Raw genomic sequence first — 13101 nt, 5'->3', positions numbered from 1 at the left:
TCCCATCAATACCAGTCACCAGAGTCCTAGACATCCCCTTCCTCCTAGGGCACAAAGGACCCCCAGTGGGTAGGGCTTCTGGAGACTCACTCCATTTTGGAGATGTTTCAGAGGCAAAGGTCACCCTGGTTTACCCCTTTGCCAGTTACGACCACACTGAGGGTAGAAAGCTCTTTCCAGAAGCTGGAGAGCTTCCTGAGTATCTTTTCATTTCTGCTCCCGGCTATTAAAAGTGTTTAAATAAAAATGATTGCAGCTATTTACTGTGCACCTGTTATCTCAACTGTGCTGTGTTAGGTCTATAACTCAGAGATGTTCAGGAACTTGGTGAGAGGAGACGAAACCCAGGTCTATGGGACTCCAACACTGACCTCCTTTCTATGCCTTGCCTGAGAAATTAAGGGAACATGAAAGTTGTTGGCAAAAAAGTAGGTATTGTCAGTAAAATAAAACTGGTTTTAGTTGCCAGGCACTGGTGGCTCACACCTGCACTCCTAGCAACTCAGGATGCTGAGATTTGAGGACCATGGTTCAAAGCCAGCCTGGGCAGGAAAGGCCACGAGACTCTTATCTTTATTAATAACCAGAAAACGAAGTGATGCTATGGCTCAAGTGGTAGGAGCTCTAGCCTTGAATGCAATCTCTTATAGACAGCGCCCAGGCCCCGAGTTTAAGCCCAACAACTAACAAAAGAAAAGCAAAGAGAAACCAAAAGTGGAGGGGCTTGCTTCCTACGCTACCCCTTCTCCCCAGTCGTATCTTGTGCCATCTAGGCTGGGACACCCTTCCATATACTTGCTATTTCACTCACAAAGACTCTGCACAATTTTCTACATTGTAAACCTAGTAGTCTTAAGAATTCTTCCAAGCATGGCAAGACATTGGTGAATTTGTTGTTAAAAAAAAAAAAAAAAAAGTTCTCTTTGTGGATGTTTGTATCCTTTCCACTCCCAGCTAAGTGGTCCATTTGCATCCAAGTGAGCTTCTGTAAAGGTGTTCTGCGATTTCCAATCATTTCTAGAAATCAAATCACACCTTCCCTTGAGGTGTCTTCACAGGCTGAGGAATTGCTTACCAGCACTGAATATAGAATTCCTGGGTGTCAGCTTCAAAGGGTGCTACTCACAGCTGTCTTCAGGACTTCAAAAGGTGTCAGAGTGGCCTTGGAAGGTGTTTCTCCTGAAAGAAGGTTTGGGTCTCTTGCTCTGAGAGTTTCAGGGCCTCGTACACTTGGAGTTTCACACAGCGACAGGAAACTTTTTTTTTAACCAGGAGCCATTTGGTTGGGGGGGGGGTTGTTTTGTTTTGTTTTTGTTTTTGTCAGTCATGGGGCTCGAACTCTGGGCCTGGGCACTGTCCCTGAGTTCTTACAGCTCAAGGTGAGTGCTCTATCACTTGAGCCACAGCACTACTTCCACCAGGAGCCATTTGGATATGTATAACATCATTCAAGGGCCATACAAAATGATCAATACAAAGCTTTGTTCTACTAAGCTAAGTAGCTTCCTAGCTACTTAGGAAACTGAGATCTGAGGATCATGATTTGAAGCCAGCCCAGGCAGGAAAGGACATGAGAATCTTTTAACCAATTAGCCACCAGAAAACTGGAAGTGGAGTTGTAGTTCAAGTGGTAGAGCAGCAACTTTGAATGAAAAGCTAAGGGACAGCAAGCAAGCCCTGAGAGCCCTAAGTTCAAGCCCCAGGACCAGCACACACACACACACACACACACACACACACACACACACACACAATACTCTCTCTCTCTCTCTCTCTCTCTCTCTCTCTCTCTCTCTCTCTCTCTCTCTCTCTCTCTCTCTCTCTCTCTCTCTCTCTCTCTCTCTCTTTCTCTCTCTCTCTCTCTCAATACAGGAAGATGTATCAGGCTTCCAGGAGGAACATGCATACCTATCCCATCATGTACCAAATGTTTTCTCAGGCCTTATACAGCCCAAAGACCTCACCTCTAGCAATGTTCTCTCTTGAACTCTTCTCCCAAGAGTGAATCAGAATGGAATCAAGGCTATGGGAGCGCTGTCTATGCTCTGTCCTGGTGGTATAAGCACGTGGCTCTGAGCAAAAAGCAAGGGGCCTTTCAAACGATTTCTTTTGCTAATTCCAACCCTGAGAAGATTAGGAGGAATTTGTTTGTGAGTCAGCCACAACCTGCTGAAGTGAAATAGCACAGGCATTTAAAAAAAAAGCTAGGGTTTGAATCCCAGCCTCAATGTGACCTTGTAGGAATACATTGCCTTGCTCAACCTGTTTCTTGATGTGAAATGTGGATATCATTCCCTCTCCACCTAAGCGAGTCATTGCCTTGGTGGTAGCAGAATTCTCAGTGGCCCACAAATATACAGAAAGAGATGACCTTCCCTCTAAATTCCTGATGTACTTAGCCAGCAAGACTTAGATACACAAGATGACACCATCTGTACTGTCCAGGATCCCTAATGAAGGGCATTCAGCTTCCTGTGACTATAGTCAGGTCTTGCTCACTGTAGAAACTTAATTTTGTGCTATACCATAGCCCCACTATAATTGGGGCTGACTTCACCATTCAGGAAAAAAAAATCTTACAAAGCACTCTCTATCCATAATCAGCAACACTAACCTCCAACACCCTTCTGAATCTCAAGCCAAGGGACCTCAGCAAAGCCCCACAGGCTTCTGGGATCATAGGGCCAGCCTCCAAGGACTTCACCTCTGCCACTCTCTTCCCTAAAGCCTGTCCCCTTGATAACAGAGGATACATGGGCATTTGATAAATAGTCACAATAATAATGATGATGTTATTGTGGCTTTAATTCACATGTGATTGTTCCATTATTGATTTTTGTGTCCCTCACACACTCACCAGATGAAGTCACAACTAATTTTTAAAAAATAATAATTAGTTTGATTTTCACATCAGTGGTATAATGGGAGTCTATTTTTCTCCAGTATTAAATGATGGCATTGTAGAGTTAATGATTCCAGTGAGCTCCGTGGTGTTTGGGCTAACATGGCATTTCTCTTTTCTTCTTGTCTGTTTGTTTTGCTTTGTGTTTAGGGTCAAGTTGTGTTCCGGAATGGGGAGAGAATGGGGACCATTAAATTTACTCAATTTCAAGGTAGGCTTCTCCATATTTATTCTTTCTGGTTGATGGCATTGGTAGTTAGGGATGTGATGTTGCTGGGATAAAAGACATCAACAAGAAATGCAAGTGTGACCTGAGATTCCAGATCACACAAGCAAGACTCCATAGGAAATGCTCCTCCCGGAACACATGAGAAGATCTGGTCAGGCCACTCTCTCTCCCACACAGGACTGAGAGGCCTGGGGCAGCAGGGAGGGCAACAAGGCAGCTGCAATATGTTGAGAATCCCAGCTTTGTTGCTGGGTTGATTATAGAAGTTTTCCACAGACACTCACTTAGAGAGATCAGCATAACTATGACGCCTTCACCTAGTGCAAGCCATTATCCAGGTTTTCCTGAGCTTGTGTTAACTCTGCTCACCCCCATCCCCCCACTTTTCACTGTCCTATTTTATAGAAGCTCCTAGACATTAGCTCATTTCAATCTATAAATACTCCAGTGTGCATTTCTACCAGATAAAGGCTTTCTAAGATGCCACAGTCATACTGTGGCCATACCTGAAACTTCTCACAGTAACCCTTAGGATACTTTCATTCCCAGTCTGGTCTATGTTGGTTCTCTGATCATTCCAAAACTGCCTGCACAGCTGATGGTTTTGTGCTGATCATTGCATAGACTTGGTGTGTCTCATTAGGCCATAGAAATCATCGAAGCTGAGTCACTTGTGTGACGAGGAGAAAATGGAGGCCCAGAGAAGGGGCAGTGATGCATTGTAGTTTTTAGTCATCAGTCAGGTGGTCCAAACTCCAGAAAGGAGGGCTGTGCTGTGTGTGCTGGCTCATCTTGGGAAAGCAAGGAATGAAAGCAATGTATTCGTATTCATTGAGACAAATCCCACCAGGCTCTGGATGAATGGGGGGGGGGAGTGTTTTCAAGCATTGTCACCTAGAATGCCATCTTGTAGGTTCACCCATTTGTCTTCCCTTGGCAGGTAATTGAAACGCATGTCAGTTTTCTGGCATGCACAAAAGATGTCATTTTAGGCAAATGTAATTATTTTCCCATTTGTTAAGTCTTATTTCTTCATGAGTTGAACAAAGTAAGCATCCTGGCAAAGATACTTACTTTTTTTTTGAATGATTGTAACTAAATTCTCTTGTCACATTTTCAGTTCTCAAATTATATCATTCTAGGAGACTATTTTATAAAATATGGATTGGCCCATCTTAGCTACCAGTGCATGCCAGGTTTAATGCCTTTTTTCTGTGTGTTGGGTATGTAGACTCCAGTTCCTGTGGCTGTTGACTTTGGATTATCTGGCTATGTACAGCAAGCAGTAGAAAAAATATAGAGGGCTGGGAAGGTGGCTCAGTGGTAGAGCGCTTGCCTTGCATGCCTGAGGCCCTGGGTTCAATTCCTCAGCACCACATAAGAAAAAAGAAAAAAGCCAGAAGTGGCGCTGTGGCTCCAGTGGTAGAGCGCTAGCCTTGAGCTGAAGAGCTGAGGGACAGCGCCCAGGCCCAGAGTTCAGGCCCACGACCAGACAAAAAAAAAAGAAAAGAAAAAATAGAGAGTCAGTGCTAGGTTACCTGTCTCCCACACATTGGAGCTTTCTGTAGCATATCAGGCAAATGACTTGCCCTCTCTGAGCCTTGATTGTCTTTGTCCTACCTCCCTTCTTAAGAAAGCAGAAGGAACAAAGAGAGATACCACCCATTGATATATATGCCTTGCATTTTTGCTCAGTAAGTAGCAGTTATAACAAGCACTTTGTCAAAGTTATGAGACTGTTCTGAAACAAGGCTAGATTTTCTTGGTGCATTGACACCTGGGGTCTTTTTGTTTGTATCTGAGGTTGGTAGCACCCCCCGTCCCCCCACCAGCACACACACACTTATTGCTATGCAGGATGTCAGATAGCCTTAAAGATGAGTTCGTCTCACTACTTGGTGGCAAAATGGGGAAACTGAAGTACAAAGAAGGGAAGGGTTTCCCAGGGATAGTGGCTGGTTATTGGCAGGGCTAGGCCTAGCATCCACTATCCCCACCATCCATGTGCCCACATGGATACCCACACCTACACATGCTCCCCTCTCCTCCCCCAAAACTGTGTCCAGCTTTTATTGAATGTCATAGCCAGGCCTTCAGATGCTCCTTTGACCTCTTCATAGAATAAACCCTGGTCCTAGTACCTGATAGAAGCATTGGATGTTCTTTAAAAAAAAAAAAATCTAGATTTTGCACACAGGCATCACAAGTTAACAAAGCAGTTTATGAATATATCTTGATCAATGTCACCCCTTTCAAAATTCTCACCCATCCCTTCCTATCAACCCCTTCCCTCACACTTCTTACTTTTGCAGAATATACATTGGATTCTTGTCTACATTCCCCTAACCTCTTCATTTGTCCACCCCTTTCCTCTTGACCCCACCCTACCCCATCTCAAGTACCTACTTCTTGATGTTTATTTTTCTTAACTTTGATTTGGGCTTTCTAAGGAATTATACTATTTGAGATCTCTCTTGAATGTACCATATTTCAGTTAATACATTTGTATACACTTGAGTTCCACCTCAACACATTTACTTATGAGTTTGTAAGCTAAATCTAGCTTCCACATATAAAGGAAAACACAGATCCTTTGTGTCTCTGGACCTGTCTTACTTCACTTCGTTGGAGACTAAAAGAAGCCACTAGAATGCAGGGAACGTGTATATATCAGCACAGCAGTTGGTATTCAAAGCTCAGAGGGTTTCTGAGGGTCCATCATGATGGATAGCACTGGGTCACTTGGGCTAGCTTGGGCTAGCCAAACTAGAACCACTCCCAGATACCCTTTCATTTCAAAAGGGAAACTAAGGCCAAGATTGAGCCAGGCTCTGATCTCTGAGACCAGGCATTCGTGTCTTCCTTCTCAGGAGACATATACTTTTCCCTCCCTTATAAAGGGGTCATCAAAATTCTGTCTTTTAGAACCTTTCAGGAGGTTGGGCCTTTACCTAAGGTTTTGCCAATGACCTTGCAATGGCCTCCACATGTTATTTTTTTGTCCAGCCTTTTATGCCTCCTCTGTCCTTTCTGCTTCTGTCTCCTTGGCTTTTGCCTTCCTCTCTTACTCAGAAGGAGCAGAAGAGCAGTAGTTCCCCTGGCCAAGCTGACTTGACAGGGCAGCCAGACTCCCTACCAGAGCAGCTCCTTGGCCTGCACTCAGATAATCTCCAGTGCACTGGGGCTTGGAACCTGGCCCAGCCACCTCCTCCTCCAGACCTCCTGAGACATTCCCTGGCTTCTCATTTGTGCCAAGCTCTGGGGCCTGCCCAATGCTTCTCCACAGTAGAGGAAACATTTTGTAAAACTAAACACAAAAAGGGTTGGGACTAGGAGGCAGCTTTAGAAACAAGCCCACAAGTGAACCAGAAAGCCATGGCCCTTCTCTACTCGTTGATTCTCGGGCTGTGGGATTGGTCAGCACAATGCCTAGCCCCTGCAAATGAAGTTGAGTGAATGAATTGGGAATCAAAAGAACTCAGTGTCAGTTATGGCTCCTACTCGTGTAACAGTGAGATGGTGGGGGAGTCACTTTGCTCTCTAAGCCTTCCTTCTCACCTCTGCCAGGTGGGCTGGCACCTGCCAGCTCTGCCTTCCTCCGGCAGTGGTTAGGGATAAGCAAGCTGGCTGCTAACATCCGTTTGCCAAATCTGTTGGTTTAAGTGTGGACCTCAAACTAAGGATGTCTAGCTCCTGGAAGTACAGGGACCTCTTCGTTTTCCCCGTGTCTACTGTTGACCTTACTCTAGGCAGCACACCCAGCAATGCGCTGTTAAAGCTCGATCACACTGATGGCTGCAGAAATGTTGTTTTGGCTTTAATGGAGACTTAGGAGTGCTGGGTAAGCAGAACTGCCTTGTTCTTGAGGCCGGGGTGTTAAGAAGCCTACCTGCTCCTCAGCAGGGCCATCCCAGAGGGAGGTGTAGCGGGTGTCCCTGTTGACTGCCCGTTGTTCTCTCGGTGCCCAAGGATCCCAGAACAAGTCAAGCAGCATCTCTCTGGCAGCCTCTGCACATTCCACCTGTGTGAAATGATTCCTGGACAGCCCAGAGCTAACACCCCAACACCCTACTGGTGAGACATCTCCCATCATTTTCTGCTCCCAGAGGCCCACAGGGGGCCAAGTAATCTTGAGCCCAGCTACCTGTAAAGAAACCTACCTGATAGTCATACAGACTCCCTTCTTTCCCTTTCCTGTTTCCCAGATTCCCTACTAGGGGAGTCCTAGGTATATCGCCCAAACACCTTATAGATATTCTTACCTTTTTCTCTGGCCCCTGCTATTCTGGGGGTTGGGAGGGCACCCAGGGTGGTAGGTAAGGCAGGTGTGGCATTAGCATCTTAGGCCTGCATTCAGGCCACCTCCATGTTCCCTGCTCCTTCCTCAGCCACCACTGCTGTTCCTGAAGCCATGGGTAGATGAGGGTGAATGCCAGAGAATTGGTGGTAGTGCTGCTGCCACCACTGCTGCTGCTGCTTCCTCTCCTCCTCCTTCTTCTTCCCTAAGAGAAACAAGCATCCCAGTTACTGCTAACGTCTAACCAGGGTTCCAAATCTGTAAGGGAAGGAAGAAGAGTGGAGCCATGATTAGAGTCTTGTTCTATCATTCTCAGAGAATGCCTGCAGCATCTGCTCCATGCACTGCCTGCCTTCATTAGGCCTGTATGTGAGAACCTTGGAGTGATCCGGGCTGGGAGTTCACACCACTCAGTGAGACCTAAAGGATGCAAGCTGGAGTTGTGTGTCTCTGACACCTGATTGGGAAGGACAGGGTCTCACATGTTTCTGGTGACATAATTGTCGTGTGGGACATACCTAGCAGACCAGAGGCTCCTCCTTCCCACTTGCAGACATTAATTACCATTTGGGCTTCAGGATAACAGATACGCTTCTATTCAGTGTGCATTTCCTGAGCATCTGCCAGGCGCTTCACTGGGTCCTCTGGGAAGAACGCAAGTTGAATAAGATACAGTCCCTATCCCCCAAGGGGCTCCTAATCTCACTGGCCAAATGCCAACGCCTATAAAGCAGGAAGATAATTTACTGGAAGCTAGGAGAAAACTTCCAGAGCTAGTTTGATCTTAGTTGGAAGCTCTCGGGGCTGATTTTTAATGTCCTTTCTCTTCTATCGCACCTCCCACCACCCAGCCTCAGGTCTGGAAAGACTGTCTTGCTAAAAGGCCAATCAGCTGGCTAATTAAGAGTGGAGATGTGGTCCCCTGAGCATCAGGTTTCTCCAGCAGGGTTGTAGGTCAGCGGGAATGGAAGGATGCAGGTGAAAGTTGACTCTTTGGGACCAAGAGGCTGTCCCCAACCTCAGCACCACCCCCTCCTCATGATCAGACAGAAAAGAATATGCCTTTTAAAGAGAACACCACCTATTTTTTTTTTCACTTTGAGAAGGAGCCAGGATTATTCTTAGAAAGTAATGCCTTCAGGACCTCTTACTACCCTGTGTTCTAATAGAAAGGGTCTGCTGGGACCCAGACATCTGTATTTTCTACAAGTTTCCAGGTGACTTAAAGGCTCTATCGAGTCTGAGAACCAATGCAGTGCCTTCATGCAACTTATAGCTGGAGAAAGTGAGGTTTAGAGAAAGGGACCTGCAACACAGTGAGCCAGTGCCCTGCAACAGAGGCTGGAGACCAGAAGTCAGCCAGAGATAGGCCCAGTGTTTCAGCCCCTCCCCCTGTGAGTCTCCCACCTGCATCCTCTTTCCAGACTGCACACAGAGACCTTGGTCTGCCAGCTTGGGTCTAGATCCAAAGAAGTAACTGATGTTTATGTGATTCAGCTCAAGGGCTGAAAGCTAGAAGCATTGGGAGCCTGTCTCCATGACCACTCCCCCCCCCCCAGGTGGGCAAATGTATGAATAGAAGGGGAGCTGAGAGTGGTGGTGCATATCTGTAATCCCAGTTTCTCAAGCTGAAGTTCAAAGCCAGCCTGTACAACTTAGTAAGACTCTGTCTCAAAACAAGATAAAAGTGGCCCGGGGTTTAGAGGGAGAGGAAAACCACCATCCAGTGGAAGGATTCTGTGGAGAACAGATGACAGTAAGAAAACATGGGGAGTCAACAACAAATCCTCAAAGAAACAACTGCCCAATAAATAAGTGGGCTAAAGACTTAAAGAGAAACTTCTCTGAAGAAGAAATAAGAATGGCCAATAGACACATGAAGAAATGCTCAACCACTCTAGCCATAAAAGAAATGCAAATCAAAACAAGATTAAGATTCCATCTCACCCGAGTTAGTATGGCTATAATCAAGAAATCTAATAATAACAGATGCTGGAGGGGATGTGGCCAGAAGGGAACGCTATTGCATTGTTGGTGGGAGTGTAAACTTGTTCAACCACTTTGGAAAGTAGTATGGAGGTTCCTCAAAAGACTCCACATAGTGCTCCCCTATGACCCAGCAATCCCACTTTTGGGCATTTACCCCAATGATCACAAACAAGACCATACTAAAGCTACCAACACAACTATGTTTATTGCAGCATTATTTACCATAGCTAAGATATGGTAAATATCTTAAAAACCCAGATGCCCCTCAGTAGATGAATGGATCAAGAAAATGTGGTATATATATACACAATGGAATTCTATGCCTCCATCAGAAAGAATGACATTGCCCCATTTGTTAGGAAATGGAAAGACTTGGAAAAAAATTATCTTAAGTGAAGTAAGCCGGGCCCAAAGAAACATAGGTCCCATGGTTTCCCTTATTTGCAATAACTAGTATATGTCTGAGAAAAGCAGAAAAGGTCAGATAAGATGATGTTAAGTGAAATGAACCCCAAGATAAGGATGCAAGTGGTTTTTTCTTTCTTGCTATTGTTTCTAATGTATTTATAAGGTACCACATGATTTTTTGTTGCTTTGTATGTCCCTCCCCCACGGTATAACCCCTGTTTTCACTGTATTTGATGTTGGTATAATTTGGGGAGGGAAAGGGAAAAAAACAAATTGTTTAAATAGGGATACAGGTTGACCCATTGCAACAATGAGATGTACAAGACACAATGTTGAAAAACGAACTTCACAATTTGGCGGGGGGGGGGGGGGGGCGGGTAGTGGTGGTGGAATATAGTTTTTGTGGAGATGGGAGGAAGGGATGGTAGGGGAAAAACAAAGGAGGAGGCAACAATGCTTGATAAGAAATGTACTCATTACCATGCTCATGTAATTGTAACCCCTCTGTACAGTATTTTCACAGTAAAAAACTTATTTAAGGGAAAAAAAGACAACACCGGGAGTGGTGAGGAATAGCAGATAGAGATAGCTCACGGTTACTTTTGTCATGAATGAAATACCGTTTGGAGATACTTTCTATGGCTTAGGCCAGAAACTAGACACTCAATAAATATATACAAGCTCTTCAACCTCTCCGTAACCCTGAAAGCTCCTAGATTACAATTACAGTCACAGAGATTAGGATTGATTTGGGCCTTTTCTGTTTGTTTGTTTGTTTGTTTGGGGAGTTTGTTTTCTGTGCTAGGATCAAACTTGGAGCCTTGCATGTGCTAGGCAAGCACTTTACCACGAACTACATCCACAGCTCTTGGTTTTTGGAAATAGGATATCACTATGTAGTAGCCTGGAGTTTATACTTTAATACCTCAACTTTCCAGGTGCTGGGATTACAGGTGTGCACCACCATGCTGAACACACAGTTTATTTTTCAATCTTTGTCTCTCTAGTCCCCAGCACAGATCCTGACACAAAACAAGTACCCAGGAATTTTTGTCGAAGGAGTGAATTATGCAAATGAAACAGTTAAACTAGGCAGCTTTGTATAACATCTCTTCAGCATCCAGTTCATACCTGGTCACCTCCGTCAAGAATGTGGCAGGGCCAGGGGCCTGTGGCTCATGCCTGTACTCCTCATTACTCAGGAGGCTAAAATACAGAGGATCTCAATTCAAGACCAGCCTGGACAGAAAAGTCTATACAGTTCCATCTTAAATTAACCAGCAAAAAAAGCAAGACTGAACTGGGCACTGGTGGCTCATGCCTATAATCCTAGCTACTCAGGAGGCTGAGATCTGAGGATCACAGTTTGAAGCCAGCTCCAGCAGAAATGTTTGTGAGATTCTTACCTCCAATTAATCACCAAAAAAAGCTGGAGGTGGAGCTGTGGCTCAAATGGTAGAGTGCTAGCCTTGAGCAAAACACATCAGGTACAGCACCAAGGCCCTGAGTTCAAGCCCCAAGATTGGCATACACATACACACAAAACAAAAACAAAACAAAACAAAGAACAGGGTTGGAGATATGGCTCAAGCAATAGGAATACCAGCTATACAATCAAGCCAAATAAGCATGAAGCCTTAAGTTCAAACCCAATACTGCCAAAAGTGATTACTCATGTGGTAATCACTTTAACTTTCTCCCCCACCTATGGTGCTGTATTTGGGAGATTCTTTATCATGCAATACCTTGGTCTGGGCTACCATATAGTAGGTGCTCAATAAATATGGCTGGATGACCAGCAGCCCTGCTCTGCATCAGTGGTAAAAGTTCACAGTCTTCAGGACCAGGACCCACATTTAGGCCCCCATTTGCTCATTCCCCAGCTGGTGGTTCTGAGCAGGGACTGTGTATATGTACACCACATGCATACCTGTGCCAGTCCTGGGGCTTCAACTCTGACCGTGGGTGCTATTCCTGAGCTTTTATACCCAAGGCTAACACTCCCCGACTTGAGCCACAGCTCCACATCTTGTTGGAGGACCTTCCCTTCTCTGAGGGAAGAGGGCAAATGAGGCCAGTTTGCACTTTACCTTGTGGGAGCTTCCAGGGTCTGCCTCCAGGGAGAAATGATGGTGATTATTGTCCCGGTGGTATGGGATGGCACCCACAGCAGGACTTGTGAGTCAGAAGAGGGCTGTGTAGCAGGGGCCGCGGTGGGGAGCCAGCTATGCAACTTCCTGACTCCTGATGGTCTAATTCCCATCGGCCTGCATATTTTATGTGCTGCCTCCCCACGCCAAATAAATAAATCAGGGCCACCTCCTCTGAGCAGCAGGAGCTGACTGAGGCATCTGTGGGGCTAAGGACTTCAAAAGCCTGAAGCAAGGATGCTGGGCCCCCTGGCAGAGTGTGCTAATGTGACATTTAGGAGTCAGGTGACCCAGGCAGGTGACAGCTGCCTGCACAGTGTGGTGCCCCCTCCTCTCAATGGCAGGAGCTCTTTTGGAGCAGAGGAAGTGACTTTGTACAGCCCTGGTCTCCCTACGGTTGTAGGAAGCAGGTAGCAATGTGACCTAGGAGGCTCCTGCCCCATTTGCTGAGTGCTTCTCAGGGCTTAGCTATTCACCTGTGTGTCCATGAAGAATCTGTCTCAGGGCCAGAGCCAGGCTGCCTGCCATCTCCTTGGGCTCCTCGGAATTCTTTTATGAACTCTAGATATCTTTGCTGATTGGGGTCTGCAACTTGGGGGACCCCCAGTGTGAGGGGGCCACAGGGCCCCTCAGTCTCTGTAGTTGTTACATGCAGGAGATGCACTGTACAGTGGCCCGTACAGTGGGCAGCTTAGCACAGAACTGTCACCTCACTGATAATCCCTGTCTGGAAATGCTGAGGGTTTGAATCTAAACTCTGAGGATGAGGGGGGCTGGGTAAAGCCACAACCAATTCTACTCCATCAGGGAGATGGGACTGAGATATCTACTTCATACTCTGGGTGGGGGGGGGCAGAGAGTGGGAGGGTCACTGAACAATGAAATAAAGAGCCCAGATTGGGCTCCCTGTCTTTATTGTTACTATAACAGAACACCCAATTTAGGGTGCTTCATAAAGAAAAGATTTGTTTAGCTCATGGCTTAAGAGTATGGTGCTGGCATCTGCTCAGCTCTGTTGTGTCTCATTCATGCCAGGGCAACATTAATCTTGTCCAAGGGTAATTTCCCCAGTGTCCATCCCACCTTCCACTGGCCCCACTGTCTTAGAGGCTTTAACAGCCTCTAT

At 45.9% G+C, this 13101-nt stretch overlaps 1 protein-coding gene across 1 annotated transcript in view; it reads left to right on the top strand.

Moving 5' to 3' along the window:
- Gabbr2 (gamma-aminobutyric acid type B receptor subunit 2) overlaps positions 1–13101 on the top strand; it is a 336688-nt gene that overhangs the window by 248500 nt on the left and 75087 nt on the right. Inside the window, exon 8 of the mRNA XM_070010539.1 lies at positions 3053–3113. Within this exon, the coding sequence (XP_069866640.1) occupies positions 3053–3113 (61 nt within the window). The remainder of the gene's footprint in view (positions 1–3052; positions 3114–13101) is intronic.

The sequence above is a fragment of the Dipodomys merriami genome, unplaced genomic scaffold (assembly GCF_024711535.1).
Source record: "Dipodomys merriami isolate MVZ:Mamm:240054 unplaced genomic scaffold, mDipMer1.0.p SCAF_11, whole genome shotgun sequence".
Lineage (NCBI taxonomy): Eukaryota > Metazoa > Chordata > Mammalia > Rodentia > Heteromyidae > Dipodomys > Dipodomys merriami.
The sequence above is the reverse complement of the archived record's forward strand: the minus strand, read 5'-3'. Positions and strand labels throughout refer to the sequence as shown.